The 18,922-nt window shown below is 41.3% G+C and overlaps 1 protein-coding gene across 1 annotated transcript in view; it reads left to right on the top strand.

The window, feature by feature from the left end:
* Positions 1–16,989, top strand: part of Pdzd2 (PDZ domain containing 2) — a 235,097-nt gene extending 218,108 nt beyond the window's left edge. The window contains exons 20-24 of the mRNA XM_077800187.1: positions 768–885; positions 4,118–4,219; positions 4,852–5,122; positions 7,476–7,610; positions 14,234–16,989. Of these exons, the coding sequence (XP_077656313.1) occupies positions 768–885; positions 4,118–4,219; positions 4,852–5,122; positions 7,476–7,610; positions 14,234–14,397 (790 nt within the window). The 3' untranslated portion in view covers positions 14,398–16,989. The remainder of the gene's footprint in view (positions 1–767; positions 886–4,117; positions 4,220–4,851; positions 5,123–7,475; positions 7,611–14,233) is intronic.
* Positions 16,990–18,922: the final 1,933 nt, after the last annotated feature.

Below are 18,922 nucleotides of genomic sequence, written 5' to 3'. Positions count from 1 at the left end.
ATATGAAAGTTGCCAAGGTAGTACAGGAAGCTCCCATGTACCTCTCACCCAGCTCTAACTGTTGTTAACGGTCCATTTGTCGAAAGTAAGAAATTAACATTGAGCAATCCTATTAACCAAACTACAAAGTCTATTCAGATTCCGCTAAATAAATTCCACTAATGTCCCTTTTCTATTCCAGGATCCAATCCAGAGTACCACATTGCATTTAGCCTCCTCTGTTTTCAATATAGTTATGGGAAACAAGTACCTGCAGGGAAGAGTTTGTCAAAATGCTGCCCCAAGTAGCACATTCCCCAGGCATGGCACTTACTAAGCAAAAGCAACCTGCAAGGGAGATGGGAAGGAAGAGAAGGCAGCACCTGAACGGGGAACCTGGGCCATGGAAAGTGACTGCAGTCCAATGGGAATTTCCAGCATATTTTAAATGTTTCACCTGAGCCTACATATTAAATATTTTACATGTCAGAGTGTCCTATTAAACCCCTGTATCCATCCCCTAACATCTTGGAGGAATCCCTGAACCCAGAGCACTCCTATTGCTATTGTCAAAAATTGTCCCAATAATTGTCAATGTGAAGGACATTCCTGCTCAGCATTCAGGGCCCTTGGTTTGGAGTGGGAGTTACAACTAGAAGAAAACATAAGCAGCAGCACCTCAGGAAATAACTGCCATATATTTGAGTAGCATTCATTTCAAATGTGTCCTTAGAAAATGGAAAAATTGCTTCCTTCTTTAATGTTTTCCAAATATATTTGTTATTTAGTTTGGATCAACTTGAAGTCTCAGTGGGGGACCAGCAGAGATTACAGGCTGTTTTGTCATCGGTGGGATCAAAATCTTCCACCCTCACTCTCATTCAGGAAGCGAAAGCACAATCAGAGGTGAGTGAAATGCAGAGGGTGCACAAAAATGACAGCAGCATTAGTGGCCAGGTGCCCGTCGCCCGCTTTGACAGCCAAGGAGGGCGCGCCTGGTCCTGGAAGGCCTGGCTGGGCTGGGAATTCTACAGCTCAGTCGGACTCTTGCCTCGTTTGCTGCCAGCTGGCTTCAGAAGCTAGACCTTCATGGAAAGTTCACATGCCATATTGGTGTCACTGCTATTTTAATTCCCTGGTAGCAAGTTACCACCTTTCCCACCCCCAGCTTTGGAGTTTGTCTGCAGAGGGTCTTCTAAGCAGGACTATGAAATGCTTCCAATGACCAAAAGTCCCTCCAGCCACTTCACTGTGCACATAAACTAGTGAAGGGCGCCACCTGCAGGTAAAAGAAACAGTTGCACCAACACAGCCCTCCTTGTATCCTGAGGCCTAGGAGTTTGGGGAACCCCTGTAAAAGACAAAGGAGCTAATTACAAATAAAGTCTTTAAATGAATCGGATGTAACAATAACAAAAGAGAAGATGGCTTCACATATAGAATACTACTCTGAAGAATAAAAGCTTCTCAGGACTGTTCATAGAAATTTGAAACCTAAGAGTTGAATATTAGGAAAATGCAAAAATTTTTCTTTCCTGGTAATGTATTTGGCTTACTAACTTCATCCACAAACACTGTTCTAGAAATTAAAATATTACTCAAAGGATGCTATTTGAGGTTTATTATCTAAGTAACAGTCTTGCCTTTTTTTTTTTTTACCACTGTGCCACACCCCAGCCCTTTTTAGTTTTTGAGAGTGTCTCGGTAAGTTACCCAGGCTGGCCTTGAACTAGCAATCCTCCTGCCTCAGCTTCCTAAGTGGCTAGGGTTCCAGGCATATGCCACCCCACCTAGCCAGCTCTGGCAGCTAATAAGCTGGCAGGGGGAAGAGGGGAGATGATACCCTTTTAGTTTCACCTCCCTCCAGAGTCTCAGCCCACTGGTTTGGGTGTGTGCGGTTAGGAAACACCTGGGCACCAAGCAGTTTTCACTTTCAGTGAAAGGAAGTAGTCCAACTCTCGCTGCCTTCTGGGACTTGTCACTACCGTAAGCAAGCATCTCACGCAGGAACAGTCTCAGATCTCTATCAAGGTGGGAAGGGTGGGGTCACACTCAGCCAGGACCCTCTGCTCCGAACATTTTATTTACAGTGTTAGATAATGTGGAGAAAGAGAAAAACAGTCTCAGCCAGCCTCATACACCAGGTGCCCATTTCAGGAACAGAAATACAATGGGGACTTTTTCTGTGGACAGGATGCCCAGTGCTGCCCTTGCAGCCATCGTCTGAGGCCTCCTTCCCTCTGGTTTGATATACATCCCCAGTGTGGCTTGGTGTTGAAGATCAAGCCTACTTTCATCAGAATACAGCTCTCTCGCGCGTTCTCTCTCACTCTCCCCCCCTCCTTCCCCCTTGTTTTCTTATTGTGTTCCCAAGCTGATTTCAGAGAGGAGGGGTGAGCAGAGACCGCCTCATTCTGCCATCTTCACACGAGCAGTTTTCTGCCTTGCTTTTTTTCCAGTGAGTATGGTTTGCAGGTGCTTAAAATGGAACTGTACAAAACTACTTCACAGCCTTTGGTGGTGCTGTGATGACAGAAGTCATCTCACAACCATCCCTGGTCTTCTGACTTCAGCACACCCAAGCCTTGAAGAGCACTTCATGGTTCATCTAGCTTCCGGGGTGCTGTGCTGAGCTTCTCAAGCAAAATTTGGCCAGTTAGCCAGCTTCTAGCATACTGGTATCCTCACACACCCTGGAAAAAAACAATTTGAATGAATTAAAATATTGGTGACAACAAGTACTGCATTATAGGAGCTCTATCTTCAAATGTTCTGTCGCTTTGTGGTTAAATACCTGGGAAATATTCATATTCCGTATTCATATTTCTTTACCTTCCAGAAGCTACACAAAAATCATTTACTGCCCACATGTTTCCATTTTTGTTGAGAAGCCCAGTAGACATCCTTCTGTCTACTGATGTGTGCTTGGGCACAGGTATGGCTGAAGGACATTCTGGTATCAGCACATGTGCCTTGGTCCAAATCCGCTTCTTAGGAGAGAGATAAAATGCTTGGAAATTAGCCCTTGAGACTTCCTAACAGGACCACTTTCTCCTACCAGGTTCTCTCCCTTGCTGTTATAGAGTTGGTCTTCTGTCTCAGCTGTTTTATTTCATCAAATCCATCTTTAAGGGTTATTTTTAGACTCTTGTTCTAGTGCTATATTTGAGAACACCTTGAAGTGTGGATTATCAATCACTTCAGAAAAAAGAACAATGCAGAGCTTTAAAATGTTGCTGAATCACATGTCACATGTGGGTGAAGGAAATAAGTTCAGAATAATTAGCCCAGCCAGTTTATTTATTTTAAAATCTTTTATTCCAAAAATATCTTTGGATGCGCAAGACTGGGACAGTCTTCTGGTACTTAGTCCTACGACACTACTAAGAATGCTTTAGTCTCAATATCAGTTGAGTATTAGTTTTAACATAGTTTTTAGGTATTTTCTTCTTTCCTTCCCAGGGATTGAACCCAGAGGTGCTCTACCACTGAACCACAGGGTTTGTTTTGAGACAAGGTCTGACTGAGTTGCAGTGGCCAGAAATTAGGGACCTTTCTGCCTCAGCCTTCCAAGTCACTGTGATTATAGGTGTCCACCACCACCCCCAGAAACATACTTTATTTTTTATATTCTGAGTATTTTTGGACTGCTAGTTAATTTGCACCTGAAATCCAGTAACTGAACGTGCCAGAAGTGAGCATATAAAACACAAGGCCTCTGTCACTTAATCTTTTTTACGGCTGTTGAAATTGGCTTTGCTAAATGTAGATGTGAAGAGTTCTAGAATAAGGAATTCCCTTCAAGGTGAAAGTCTGTGCTATCGTCAGATTTAGGAAGATACAATCTGGTGCCTCAAATGGCTTGAAAACGTGGGAATGCTTAACCGCCCCTGCCCACATCCTCGTTCATGTTCACCTTCCCAGGGGTTCCACAGCTACAGCATAGACCCTCAGAACTTTCCACTTAAGCACTACCTAGAGGGGTGCCGGTTGAGCTGGGGACTGCTCGGACTTGTCTGTGTGAGCTGGGGAATCACTGAGACCTGGGATGGGCACCTACAGGAGGATTTAAGTTGGAGCTTCTCATTCTTGGCACTGGGAATCTACAGTAAATTGTTTTCCTGTTTCTCTTAACTAGAATAAAGAAGATATTTGCTTCATAGTCTTGAATAAAAAAGAAGGCTCAGGTTTGGGATTCAGTGTGGCAGGAGGGACAGATGTGGAGCCAAAACCAATCATGGTAAGTGACAGTGCCATTAGGACACAGATTGAACAGGATACAGATTCTAACATTCAAAGGCTACAGAGTTGTGTTAGCTACTACTTACACAGACATGGAAACATGGAGGAAGTAGTTCACAGTATTTTCATTGACAAAGAAGACTGACATATGACTGACATGTAGAGACCACATGTCAATACATATAAGCACAATTATCTATATCCTTAAAACTTGCCTAAATATCTTATTTAAGCACTAGAAAAACTTGAGGATCAACTGACCTAACTTAAATTCACTTATAAAATTACTTCTTTCCAAAGAATAATAATGTAAGACATTGTCACTCAGAGGCCTCGAGATCATGAAGGCCACTTTCATTGGTCTCATTTGTCCTTATATTCCTGTTACCTCACGGATGCCACACACATGAGACACTAACAAGAAGTTGAGTAAAAAATATGTGCTGGTATTGACATTTGTAATTCCACGTCCCGCACTGAATGATTTTGATCAACTTAAATATTTGTCATGAATAAGAAAACTTGTCATGAGGAACTTGTCTTCACTACAGAGTAGCAGTTGCTGTCTTGCCATCCCTGGAGGTATAAATGGATTCTAGCTTTTGTTCCCCTTTCCTTTCTCCTTTCCAGGTCCACAGGGTGTTTTCTCAGGGGGCGGCTTCTCAGGAAGGGACTGTGAACCGAGGGGATTTCCTTCTCTCCATCAATGGCACCTCGTTGGCTGGCTTAGCCCACGGAGACGTCTTGAAGGTTCTGCATCAGGCACAGCTGCACAGACATGTCCTCATGGTCATCAAGAAAGGGAATGAACAGCCCAGATCCTCCTCCAGGCAGGAGCCTCCCATGGCCAATGGAAAGGGTTCGCTTTCCAGAAAGACCATGTCTCTGGAGCCTGGAACTGGTAAGATATCAGTTCAATGACCAGCATTCTGGTGAGACATTAAAAAAATAATGGCCAGTTCCTGAATCAGAAAAAGTGAATGTAGTGAAATATAGTGTTTGGGGATGCTTCCTGCAAAAGAAGTATTACAAACAATTTTGTTTAAAACTCAGTAGTGAAAGCCACACTGCTGAAAATTACTTGGCAGCTTCTCTCAACATCCTAAGGAGACACCATCATATTTACATCTCTTTGTTAGAACTTAAGTGGCTGGTAAGTAAAATCAAGGAATTTTTGTGACAGGGAAAATCCGTATTGAAGGAGAAATTCAAGAATGAGATTTGTCCCTGGGAAACATCAAGGTTGAGATTTTTTTCCTGTTTTGTAAGAACATAAGGAAATGAAAGAGCAAACATGTTTTTGTTTGAAAACAGACTGCAGCCTTCATCTGCTGAGAAGAGTTTGCTACAAGGGGTTCTCTGTGCCCCTCTGCGAGGTACTGCCTCAACACCAAGTACATTTGTTTCTGACCACAGGCTGATTTCAGCCTCCAGAGAAGCACTGCACCCAGTGTCCTCCGCCTCTGCATTTGGGAATGACCTCTCTCTAGTCCAGAAGGCAGACAAGATCTGCTGGAGTTCAGTTAGGCCACTGCCTTCTGGGAGGGGCCTTTTGCTTTCTTTTCAGCATCTCCCCCTGATGATCAAGGGCAGCTCAATGTCTCTGCTGAACTTGGCTTCACTGTGGCCTGAGCAATCTGTAAAGATTTTGCTGAAAATGGATTAGATTCCATTGAACAAATGAGAAACTCTACCTGTCGAGATTCCGACACAGTGGCTCCCGTGTCCCCGGCTCTTCTGCTTTCCACTCCTAGAGAGCTGACACCTTTCCCAACACACGGAAACACCTTCCTCGTCAACTGATGCTCACCTTTGCCCCAGCACTCTCCAGTGGTTCGAGTATTTTCAGTGGGCTCCTGGGGATTCAACCTATCAAAGGAAACATTTGGCACTTAATCGTAAGAGCTTCCAGAGTTTTTGAGATTTACAACTCAAGAGAAGACCATCTTATTATCACTTATAATCCTGAAGTATTTCTGTAGCACCTCCAGACCACTGAACTTGAACCAGACCCAGAAGCATGATCCAGCTGTCAGCACCTTGAGGGCTGAAGCTCATTGCTATTCTTTGGGGTTTCCCTGCCCTGGGGCTCCCTGGTCCTATGCAGTTATTTTTTGGCAAACACTGACAACATCTGATTTAGGCCTGATATGATAAGTTGCACATTGGAGATACCTGGAAAGCTTTGTCCAGAAAATTCCTCAATGAAATCAGAATGCTAAGGAGCGGGGACCTGGCATCAGCACCTCTTTAATGTTCCAAGTGATTCTGGGAGGCAGAGCGCCCCTGGATGGGTTTTTTGTTTTTCTGTTTACACCCATTGAAAAATTGTGCCACTCCTCCTATTAGTAAATGTCCTTCAGACCATGTGCTTTGGCTTTAAGCCGCAATAATGGTTTATGTTCAAAGGTGATGATGCTAGCTAGCTCCGCCTCCGCCTTAACAAATGTGTTTAAGTGGGCCCTTTAATTCCTTTGTGGTCCTTCCCCTGCCTCCCGAGCAACTAAGTGCACCTTTCCACTCAACTCTAATATCCTTGGCGGGAACAGCACAGAAGAATCATTAAAAGGCGAGTTTACAATTCCTACTCAGACCTCAGCCTGGCCTCTCCAAACTGGCACAGAGTGGGCGCCAGTTCCTCGCAATGGAGGAGGTGTAACCATGGAAACGCTTCTCTCCACAGTGGAGCCAGATGCCAGTGAAGGCAGCCGTGCCTGGAGGCAGGATTTCCCCTCATAGGAGCATGATGCAAGGAAGGAAGCCCTGCTCAGTCCCAGGGAGCTTCTGAGTCAATTATGACAGCCCTCATGTGAGGCCAGGCACTTTGGTGCTGCTGCTGTTAGTACCAGATGGTGACACTCTGCGGCACAGAATTCAGGGTTAGCAGGAAATCCAATTTGATTCCCTAAGTGTTATTTCCATCCTCACTAAGATGCGTACCATCAAGCCCTGGGCTTGGCAAGAGCAGTATTTTCTGGGGATTTCTGCTTGGGTGTAAAAGCATTCTCCACACTTGCGGAAAATACACAGGAGAGCAGAATACGCAAGCACAGCAGGAACGTAGCCAGGCAGGCAGCCACATGCTGGAGACCAGCCTGAATGCTGGAGCCCAAAGGTTTTGCTGAAAGTTACAGGACTTGAGGGTGGCAGGAGACTACAGTGGGAGTAATGCATTTGGGGGTGGGTCATTCATTGGGCATGTGGCACAATGAGCAACCCTGTCATTTTTATCCTGATAAATATCATTGCTGCAGGGAGAAGCGGAGCTGCTCCTGGTGCTCTGTGTGTTGAAGTGCTAAAAACCTCAGCTGGGCTGGGACTGAGTCTGGATGGAGGAAAATCATCCATGTCTGGAGATGGGCCCCTGGTAATTAAAAGGGTGTACAAAGGTAATGTCCGGGGAAGCTCAGCCAGCCTCCTCCTACCATTTCCACATGTCTCCATGAAAAATCAGTGCCTTCCACTGGAAATCAAACTTGATTTGATTTTGTTATTTTTATTTTATTTTATTTTAGTATTGGGGATGGAACCCAAAGAGACTTTACCACTGAGCTGTATCCCCAGCCCTTTTTATTTTTCACTTTAAGACAGGGTCTCACTAAGTTGCTGAGGCTGGCCTCGAACTTCAGATCCTCTTGCCGCAGCCTCCTAAGTCAGGCATGCACCACTGTGTCTGGCTTCACACTCGTTTTTAAAATTCTAAAATGTTTTTAATGCTTTTGACATGTAGGGATCATTCTGGGTCAGCCATGTAGTTTTTTACATATATTAAAACTCATGCCTTATCCTTGTAACAGCCTGTCAGGTGACTAACAAGCTAAGTAACGCCATCAGACTCACCAGTCAGGAGTACTTAACACCAGCCAAGATCTCTCTAACTGAAAATACTAGACTGCAAGATGGGGACTGGGGTTGTGGCTCAGTGGTAGAACGTTTGCCTAGCATGTTTGAGGGTTAGGGTTCAGTCCTCAGCACCACATACAAATATATAAAAATGAATGTTCATTGACAAGATTTATATATATATATGAAAATAGGAGGTAGAACTTATTGAAATGATCAGTAAAGATGAGGTTTCTTTGTGAACTTGGATAATTCATTTTATGATCTTGAGCAGCTTTCAAAAATCTCTTCAGATTCCTAAACTGAATAACTATATTAATGATATAATTGTAATATAATTATGTATTGACATTGTTGGTACAGAGTAGAAACCCATTAATGTGGACTGGGGTTATGGCTCAGAGTGCTTGCCTAGAATGTGTGAGGCACTGGGTTCGATTCTCAGCACCACATATAAGTAAATGAATAAAATAAAGGTTCATCAATATCTAAAAAATATTTTAAAAAATTAAAGTTAAGAGAATGTTAACAAAATAAGTAAGTCAATAAATAGTAACATCAGTTCTTAGCTAAGGATTTTTTTTTATTATTTTAATGACCACTAGTCACTAGTTACTGACCTTTGGTGTATTTCTATAATTATATAGTAATTTTGAAGCCTTTCTCCACTCCTGACACACAGTACTAATAGTAAAAAAAAAAAAAAAAAAAAAATATATTCTTCAATATAAAGCTGTGCTTTAAAAAAACAATCTCCAGCGCTCTTAGCCTTACCCCATCTTCTAGGAAACCTTGAGAGCCACATAGAGGAAGAAGCAAATGCACAGGGTGAAGTGCTTGTGAACTGCTGACCTGGTTAAACCAGAGGCCACAAGAACCAAAATAAGGGCCTCTGGGGGCCAGGGAGGCTGGCCCAAGTCGTTGACGGCATGCTGCTGTCTAGAAGTTCTTTGAGTGGATCTAGACCTTCACTGCCATCGAGTTGCCAAGCCTACCTCTGAGAGCGCCTGTGCACACAATAACCTTCTCTGTTGGTCATTTGCCCTGACCTTATGACATTCTGAACTAGTTCTGTTCTCCACTGTGGCCAAGAGTAACACATGGACACTAAATTATCTCTTCTGCTAACTTAGCTGAAGGAGGGGGGGGAGAACCTCTATGGTTCAAAAGTTGAAGTGAAATCCATAGTGACAGGTAAGTAGGGCTGCCACCCTGTGGCCCAGAGGAAGCAGGAGATGGGAAACAGGCAGTGGAAGCTGGGGCTCCAGTGTCCACCCAGGAGTGGGGGCTGAGCACCTCCTGAATTTGTGGACAACTGGAACCAGGCATCTTGTGAAGGGAAGGGCTGATCTGTTCTCCACCAGTCAGCTGGGGGTGACAACAGCTCAGCTCTGTAGCTCTGGGTGGTGGCCAACACAGGCTGTCTGCCCTTGGCCCTACCAGCAGGCAGAAGACAGGCACGTATCAGGAGTCGGGCCTCTGCTACGTGGTGTCTGAACTTAACAGTACCAAGGTAGAGAAACCGCATTCGTTACTCATCTAGTTGACAGAACAGTAGACAGAGAGCTGAGCTAAGGCAAGCATGAAGCAACTTAACTATAACAGCATTGGCAAGGGACAGCTCTCGGAGCACACAGGACGTGGAGATCCATTGCCGGGAGTCCCATGAGTAGGAAAGCCCATTAAAAAATAAAGGCAGGAAAAATAAAATAAAATAAAAAATAAAAGCAAGAATAATATCCAAGCATCAAGAGCGTATTCAAAAGGAGCAGAGATGTTAAACAAAACAAAATGCCCACACACACCTTTAATGGAAATAAAGTCAAATGTATTTTTAATTAATAAAAAAAAATAGACTGAATTCATATAAGGACAGAATTTGTAAGAATAGTGATAGAAGAAACAATTTAAACTACAAAAGGGTAAAAGGGGTAAGGTGTTTCCGAAGGAAAAGACAGATGAGAGGAAATAAGAGGAGAAACTGTAACTAAGACTTTTCCAAAACTAAAAACAGGAGTCCTCAAACTGGGGTGGGGGGGGTGGGGTGGGGGGAGATACATCATCAAGGGCAAAACAGGCTGCATATATAAAAACCCAAATCATGTAAAGAATAATGTGGAAATCTAAACAGCCAACAGATCAGTTCCCCAGCATGAATGCCAAAAGTTAACAGAGTAACACCTACAGAAGATGGAGGACAACTGCTGTCCATCTACCCACTAAGCCATCACTCCAGAGGAACAGCTGAATGGAACTCATGAAAGGAGCTGGAGTCGCTGCCTCCAGGGCCAGTCACAGGACAGCCTCCATAGGCTAAGAAGCACACAGCAAGCGGGGTAGTGTTCCACTCCTGTAATCCCTGCAGTGCAGGAGCCTAAGGCAAAAGGATTGTGAGTTCAAGGTCAGCCTCAGCAACTTAGCAAGGCCCTAAACGAGACCCTATATCTAAATAAAATATTTAAAAGGGCTGGGGATGTGGCCCAGTGGTTAAGCAATCCCTGGATTCAATCCCTGATACCAAAAAAAAAAAAAAAAAAAAAAAGACATAGCTTAAAAAGGTGTCCAAGGCCAATGTACCCTAACCCCAGAGCTGCAGCTGGCTTAGCACCCAATCTGACTGGGGAGCCTGTGCTCAGTTTTAGAATTTGCAGCATTTTCAATTTTCATATTAGAGATGCTCAGTTGGTAAAGTCTATCCACATATTCCAAAATCCAAAAAACTCCAAAATCCAAAAACTCCAAAATCTAAAATACTTCTGGTCCCAAGCACTTCAGTTAAGGGAAATTTAACCTGTACCGATTTTTTGTGTAGACCTAATCTATTACCCCCCACAAAATTTTTTTTTAAATAACCAAATATTGTATCTCCCTTAAAGGTCAGAAATTGTATCCATGACCAAACTAATAAACAATTTTTTAACTCCTTATATGCAGCAGCAGCCACCCAAGAAAAAGTTAGAACATCGTCACTGGTACAATTCTGGGTCTGGGCTTCTTCTGAAATGTTTCTCCTTTCATCATTTTACCAAACAACTCAGCAATACATAATCCAAAAACAAAATAAATGAAAACTGGAAGTATAGGAATATAATTGAAAAACTGTTCATACTTCCTGATTGGGAGGAGGGGAGAAGAACAACCTCCTAAGATAATCTAATGTCAGGCCAATGTGAATAGTTCACCAAACTGAGGAGTTCACAATCAATATAGAGAGATCAACAGAACTTCTCATACATTAGCAATAACCTTTATTTTTAATTCACACGGGAAGATTTATTCAACATAACAGAAAACCATCTTAAAAAACCAATCATATGTCACTTAACAACAGAGACAGATTCTGAAAGATGCACTACTAGTCAACTTAGTTGCCACAGGATCACCACAGTGAAACTTACACTAAGACAGCCACGCCACTCTAGGTGATGTAATATTATGGTACCACCATTGTATATGCAGCAAGTCACTGACCAAAATGTCATTATGTGACACTTTTGACAGCAGAAGGTTTAATACATGGGGGGGGGGGAGTCTGAGCAGATATAAAAATACAAGTGACTGACTAGAAGAACATCTATTGTATTTAATCAAAAAAAAGGTTACTGTCTAGAATAAAAAACTTCAAGAAAAATACAAACCATCTAGTGCAGTGGTGCACACCTGAATCCCAGCTACTTGAGGGACTAAGGCATCAGGATCTCCAGTTCCAGCTAGCTTGGCAACTTTCCTGTTTCAAAATAAAACTTCTTTAAAAGGACTAGAGGAATAGCTTATCTAGTCTGTACAACGCCCTGGGTTCAGTAACTGCAAAAAAGAAAAGGAGAAAGAGAAGGGAAAGAAAAAGAAGGGGGAAAAAACACAACTAGACTGGGTCCAGGGGCACATGCCTATATTCCCAGCTGCTGAGAGGATGAGGCAGGAGAGCTGCAAATCCGAGGCCAGTCTGGGCAGCTGAGCAGGACCCTGTCTCAAAATTAAAAGAAAAAAATTTTACAGGGATGTACCTCAGTGGTACAATGCTTGCCAAACATACCAGAGACACAGAGTTCAATACCAGGCACAATAAAAATTAAAAATTCAGGTTACAAGGAAGCATAGAAAATTAACAAATGTTAAAAAACCTAAATGGCCAAGAAACACAGGAGAAGGGCAAACTTAAATTAATTGTGGGATGAAAATTATGACAACAGTCAGGAATCGTTTTTAATGTCAGGTTGGCCAAAAATAACGAATCTCGTATGTTGTCAAGAATGCAGAGAAAAGAAAGCCCTCGTTCCTTCCAGTGGAACCACTTATTGGATCATCTCTCAGGGGGGAATGTGGTAGGACTTACTAATATGAAGCCATGAAACAGCTTACCATTCTGTAACAGAACGAAGGACAACATAAATTCATTAAAAAAAAGGAAAGCAATACGGCAACTTAAGAAATACATTAGATCTTTGTACACTAACCAAGACCAGCTCAAAAACAGCATAAACTGGGTTAAAAAAAAAAAAAAGCCAAATGCAGATTCTGCTCCAGTTAATACCAATTCATAATAACAGCAGCAAGAACCTAAGAAAGTGTCAAAGAAAACCTATGGAAGATGATTTGGGGAAACAGCATAAAAGCCAGATTCCCAAAGGATGTTTTTTAAAACTCAATAAATGAGGAGAGAGACCTATCCTGCTCAATCAGGATTTGTTTGGCCTCATGAAATATCAACCTTAAAATAGCAGAGGTATAAACCAAAGAGAAGATTGTTTCTCACTCCTTTAAAGTCCAAAAGCTGGTATCACCTTTGGTTTGCACAGCATCGAATGTTTCCTGAAGGATTTTCATGTAGTTCATCTTATTCAATCCTTTCACCAACCTAGTAAGATAACAGGGCAGATATTACTGTAACCATATTTTGCAGATGAGAAACTGGTTTAGAGGAATTTGTAACTTGCCCATAGACACAGACTGGAGACCACAACGCAGCTGTAGTCCATGTAGGTATGCCCCGTAGGTGTGCATCCCACTAACATAGGCTTCTGCTTTTGTTGTTTGGAACACTCCACGTTGTTTAGACCCAGGTGAAGACTCCAAATTACTTGTTTTCATATAACCTTCTTGAGGCCTTCAGTTAATATTCTAGAACAGGAATATTGGATGTACTAACACAACTATAACTGGTTATGCCAAACAACAGTGCTCTGGTTCCTCCAGGAATTTATAAAAAAAGCAATGACTGTAACCAGCTCCTTCTCTTTGTTCCACTATGGAGCTGATGTGAGGCCTAGACTCTTCTATGATATCTGCCTCTATCATTCCCATAAAAAATGTTTCTGTCCTTGGGTGGACTAGATTTGGACTTACTTTCTTTCAGGCTGTATTTTTATCAAATTTGGTAAAAAAAAAAAAAAAAAAAAAAAAACCTTTATGTATAAATATTTAATGACTTTCAGATCACATACTCAGTCTTTTGAGATCTAATTAAGATTTCTAAAAAAATGAATTTTTACTTTCATACTTTGGAATTTTTTGATGTCATTTTGTCATGATAAAATGATTCTATAGCCAATGTGCATTTCTTCTTCAATGTGATGTTTGTTTTCGATGTATACGTGCAAGAAAGTAGGTGGAGAAAGCTTAATCGTTTTTTTCAAAGCTCACGAATTTGCTATAACCTACAAAAAGCTGTAATGAAGAAATATTTGTTTGCAGAGAATCAATTAAGTAGCTTCCAGTCACTGGTGAGCAGATGATTCCTGCTTCTCAGAATTTGAATGTTTCAGCCAATATCTGTTAACAATTGGAAGTTGAGCCTATTTCCCTGAATTCACTGGCTATTTAACTACTGATTTCCTTTACCTAACTTTTTTTCATTTTGTATTGTTTTATTGGTTTGTAGTTCTTCATCTAGTAATGGATACTAACCCTTTGTTGAATACATTTAAATTCTCACCCCCTTGTCAGTCGCTTATTTTTGTCTTGTATTTTGGTGGGGGGGGGATGAGAAAATTGATTTTTTTTAATGTAATCCAACTGATTTTTATTGGTATTTGTGTTTTGTATCCTAAGAAATAGTTCCCTATTTTAAGAATATAGGCATACATCATTTAGAGCTTCTCCTCATTTAAATTTTAGAAATTTTGGAAAGCTATTAAATTTCCAAACCCTCATTCTGCATTTGTTCTGACAGGTGGTGCAGCAGAACAAGCTGGAACAATAGAAGCTGGAGATGAAATTCTCGCTATTAATGGGAAGCCCCTGGTTGGGCTCATGCACTTTGATGCCTGGAATATTATGAAGTCTGTTCCAGAAGGACCGGTGCAGTTAGTAATTAGAAAGCATCGGAATTCATGAATTTCATCATGACTCTTGTTTTCTCAGTCCTTTCCTCATTTTAGCAAATCAGAATGACTTCTTTAAATGACAGGTTCTTGAAACGACAAATAGTATAGACGAGACTATAAAAATCTCCAATTATTTTGCTTTTCCACGAAGCCTGACCTGTTGTGTTGCAGCAGCAATGAAGTTGAACTCTGGAAGCCTGCAGGGGTCGTTTGGTTCCAGTGCCTATGCCCTCCTTTTATGTTTGCATTGAGGACACAAGAGGTGACATGCTCTTCTTCATCTGAAACACCTAGATACACCTTTACTTCCCTCCTGCCACCTCTCCCAACATACAGTCCTGGTGCAAAGAGACCGGATGGGTAACACAAATGTCACAGCTAAAATAGTTTTATATAATTTTTTAAGTAAGTGACATGCTTTTAGGCACAGTCAATGGAAGGAAGAGCTGTAAGTCTATATATGTTATCCTGAAAAGAAAATAAGGCTTAGAGAAAAAAAATGAAATTATGACCTAATCATTAGGCTGAGCTCAGGAATTATCTAAATAATGAAAAGGTGAAATAAAGAAAGTAATATTTTTTAACTAGTGTAATGTACAATATATGGGTGCAGAGTTCAATTCAATGGGTCACTGACTATGAAGTAATGATCACCTTCTAGCTCTCCAAGGTTAAGTCAAAGGCTGCTTTACAGTATAACAGTTCCAAAAACTGCACTGAACAGCCGTGAGCTTCACTGCCTACAGGAGCAGGGAGTTGCAGATCTGAAAGCACCTTGCATCTGGTTTTCAAGCCTGTCTTGGATAAGTGCTTAAATTCAAGACTGGACAACACAAAGCAGACAAAACTATCAGCCATGGGTTTCCACTTCTATATTTCATGCACTCCAACCACGCATTTCAACTAAATTTTTAGAAGTATCTTTTTAGTGTCCTTAGATTTATAAGCAAAGGTATTCTATTTACAAATCCAAATTGAGCAGCATATATTAATCCTTTTGAGAAAAACTTTGGGTTGGTTTTTCTCTGCTTTCCCAGCACACTTAAGAAATGTGACGTTTCTAGTTAATAGATCTCTTTTCTTGACCTGGTATAACAAAACTCTATAATGATTGAAGTTGTTGCTGTTGTGTATTCCTGTTTTGCAAATTCTTCCTTTTGCTAAAAGTATTTTCCTCCAGAAGAATGTGACTCATGCTGCTTGTGAACACCCCCCCAGCTGCCATAAGCTTCTTCAAAGTACCCATTCTTATCCCATGTGCCATTCCCCTGTGACAAAGTTGGCTTTTCTCCCCTTGCACTATACCGTATTTTCCTAAATTCCAAAGCCTCATCAGCTTTGTTTACCAAAATGTAAGAACGAAAATGGAAAAACAGGGTGAGTCACTGTCAAGGTGAAGGAGTATGTAGTATTTACAACTTAAATCCTCGGGTGGTAAGAAGCCAGCCCATTGAATCCTGGAAATACGGGTGGAGATTGTATTTGTCATACCTGCATGCATGATTCTAAGATTTTATGTTGTGATTTTAAAAAATAACCTACAGCCAGGTAAAGGGCTATAAGTCCCAGATCATGGAGATACTTGAGCTGTCATCTATATACATCATTTTTCTGAGGACCAATTCTGCTAAAGATCTGTGAAGTTGGCCCAGTGAGGTCCCTCAGATGGGAGTAAAATACCTGGCTTGTCTGAGCCCAGATTTCTCATTTTTCAACAGGTTATGCAAAGGAAAATATAGTGCAGCAGTTAGCTAGAAAAACCTGATTGATTAAGCTTAGATTCTAATTTTCATTAAAGTTACAGGTAGGATATTATAGGAAGTCAGTGCAAGGTGCATGCTAGATTATTTTTGAAGTCTCTGGGGTCAATTTCATGGTTTCTACTTCTTGCCTAAAAATTAAGAGACTACTTGAAGTCAATACTGAAAACCATTTTTTGCCTCTACTTTTACAGCTCTGCCTTTAAGAAATGTAGAATCCATCATAAAACTCTTAATAGTAAAGAAATGCACACTTCTATGTGAACAGACATAACTTTCTAGAGCAATGGCATTACAAGGGTGGACCTCTGGCTTCTCATACCAAGTCATCAGCTATTTCTATTCCATCATGCCAGAAGGATTCCCTGACCAACATTAGGAATTTAAGGGAAGAAGCAAAAGCTGAATTTTGATCCTGAGAGATAGAAAGCTATTTATTTGTCTTCAGTGTTCAAGGCATGACTAGTGTTTCTAATTAGTCTAATAAGCTCCCACGCTTCCTGAAGTGAACACTATAGTATTGTCCTACTAAAACTCGTTTGTTTTTTTTAAACTGGTCAGTCATTCACAGTAAGCTATGAGGGTAAATGTGTCATAACATGTAAATCGTAGTTGCAAGAATATACCGTGAAAGCTGAGGAGGTTGGGTTTCATTTCCACCCTCCCACATGCATCTCATTGAATTGTATGGTTTGACAATTATTGGCACCACACTTGTTGTATATTATACATTATCCTTTATTTATGTAAAATAAAATGCCTTATATATTAAAGAGTAAGTGCAATAATATGAAATAGCTTGTACATTTTTAAATGTTCTTGCCAAGTTATGTAAATCCACATCTCTGTAAACAACTTTTTTAAGTAATTTTAAAAAAATAAACACTCTGCTTACTACTTGGCCTTTTTTTCCCCAGCGGTTCTATATTTACAGAGTAATATCAAGATAAACAATGTCTGCTATAACCTAAATAGGTGAGAGGTACAAAGGCAAGATAACTGAAGTTAGCCATTATTTTTCATGGTTACAATCAGAGCTTTGACAGAATCTAAAACCACTCTGCCTTTAAAATCTTAAACATTACCACAACCTCCTGGCTCTGGTCACCTCCTGGCTTCAATTACAACAAGGCCTTTACTCCTCTGACAACTGTCTGTTTTCTCCCCATCAGAATCCTATCCTTTCTTTACTTCCTTCTCTTTTCAGACCAGACCCCATGGCAAAGGACAGCCCAGAGACTTTAGATCCTGTGTGCCACTAACCAGTCTTTCCAGAAGTCCTGGATCTTCCTGACTGTCACACACCAAAAGTTGCCACAATAAATTCATAATTTCCAACTTCAACTGGGCCCTTGATGCTGCTCAGCAACTGTTCCTTGTCAGTTTTTTCTCTCATTTTTCACAATGACTGTGTTCTTTATTGGCACCACACTTGTGCCACTTACTCACCTTCCCCCTCACACATGGATCATCTGGGATCCTATTTCAGAGTGAAATAAAAAGCATCTATTTTATTTAGGCGTTTTTTGGTTTTAAGATGCAGACACCAACCTAGAGTAGCTCAAGGAAGAATGCAAGATGGAATCTCATAGAAATTTAAGAATGGGACCCAGCACGGAACTACAGGAACTCTAGGGTTCCGGGTTTTCACCCAGCTCCTTCTACTGGTAGAGCTCCATGGTTGTGGGTCTCTTTCTGCTGGCCTACTATCTCCCAGCTGGTATCCTTATCCCCAGTCCTTAACTGTCACCTAGAAACCTACCATGAGTGCCATTTTGTCTTAATTTGGCCTACTTAATATCCCAGAATCTCTCTGGACATATGCACCACAGTCTGCCTAAATTTCCAAAATATCCCAAATATAAGGCTCTGATATACTGGCTCATATATCAAATATATTTCCTCAGCCCACCCCTACTTGGGTAATTTTTCCTCAGGAGAATATCTATCTACAAAATTCTCTTCCCTGAAACCCACTGATGTGTGAAATGAACAAATACAAACAGGAAAACTCTACAGATATGGTGCATTCCCCTAATCCCAGCAATTTAGGAGGTTCAGGCAGGAAGACCATCAAGGTCAACCCAGCAACTTAGGGACAGCCTGTCTTAAAAAATTTTTTAAATGGGGACTATGGATGTAGCTCAGAGGTAAAGCACCCCTAGGTTCAATCCTCAGTACCAAGAACAAAAATAAATAAATTTTAAAAAGGAAACTGGAAACCTAGTTCTAATATGGAAATTGACATCACATATTCTATGAATGTGGAAAACTATGATATTCATTGTATAATAAAACCTAAGACCAAACTGAAGAACAATGGAATGGGAAACAATTCTCTAAATGAGAGAAAGCAAAAGTGGTATGAGAGTTTTGAGGAATGCCACCAAAACACTTAACCTGAAGAACGGGGTCTACAGAAGGTAAACCCTTAAAGAAGCGGGTTACACCCAAGTCATCTTCATGCTTTGTGACCTAAGGGAAGCTTCCCTCAGTCAGGATCTTGCAATGACAGGACTCAACTGGCTCAGTAAGATACTAGCTGTCCCAGGTCACCACTCACTGACAAAGGCCACAGTGACCAACACTCCCCACACCCTCCTCCTGATACTCCTGAAACAGCTGAGAACCTCAGTAAAGATTAACATCAGGCTGAGTGCGGTGGTGCACACCTATAATCCCAGTGGCTTGGGAGGCTGAGGCAAGAGGATTGTGAGTTCAAATCCAACCTCAGCAATTTAGGGAGGCCCTAAGCAATTCAGTGAGACCCGATCT

This window comes from Urocitellus parryii, chromosome 1 (genome assembly GCF_045843805.1).
Source record: "Urocitellus parryii isolate mUroPar1 chromosome 1, mUroPar1.hap1, whole genome shotgun sequence".
NCBI classification, from domain to species: Eukaryota; Metazoa; Chordata; class Mammalia; order Rodentia; family Sciuridae; genus Urocitellus; species Urocitellus parryii.
The sequence above is the reverse complement of the archived record's forward strand: the minus strand, read 5'-3'. Positions and strand labels throughout refer to the sequence as shown.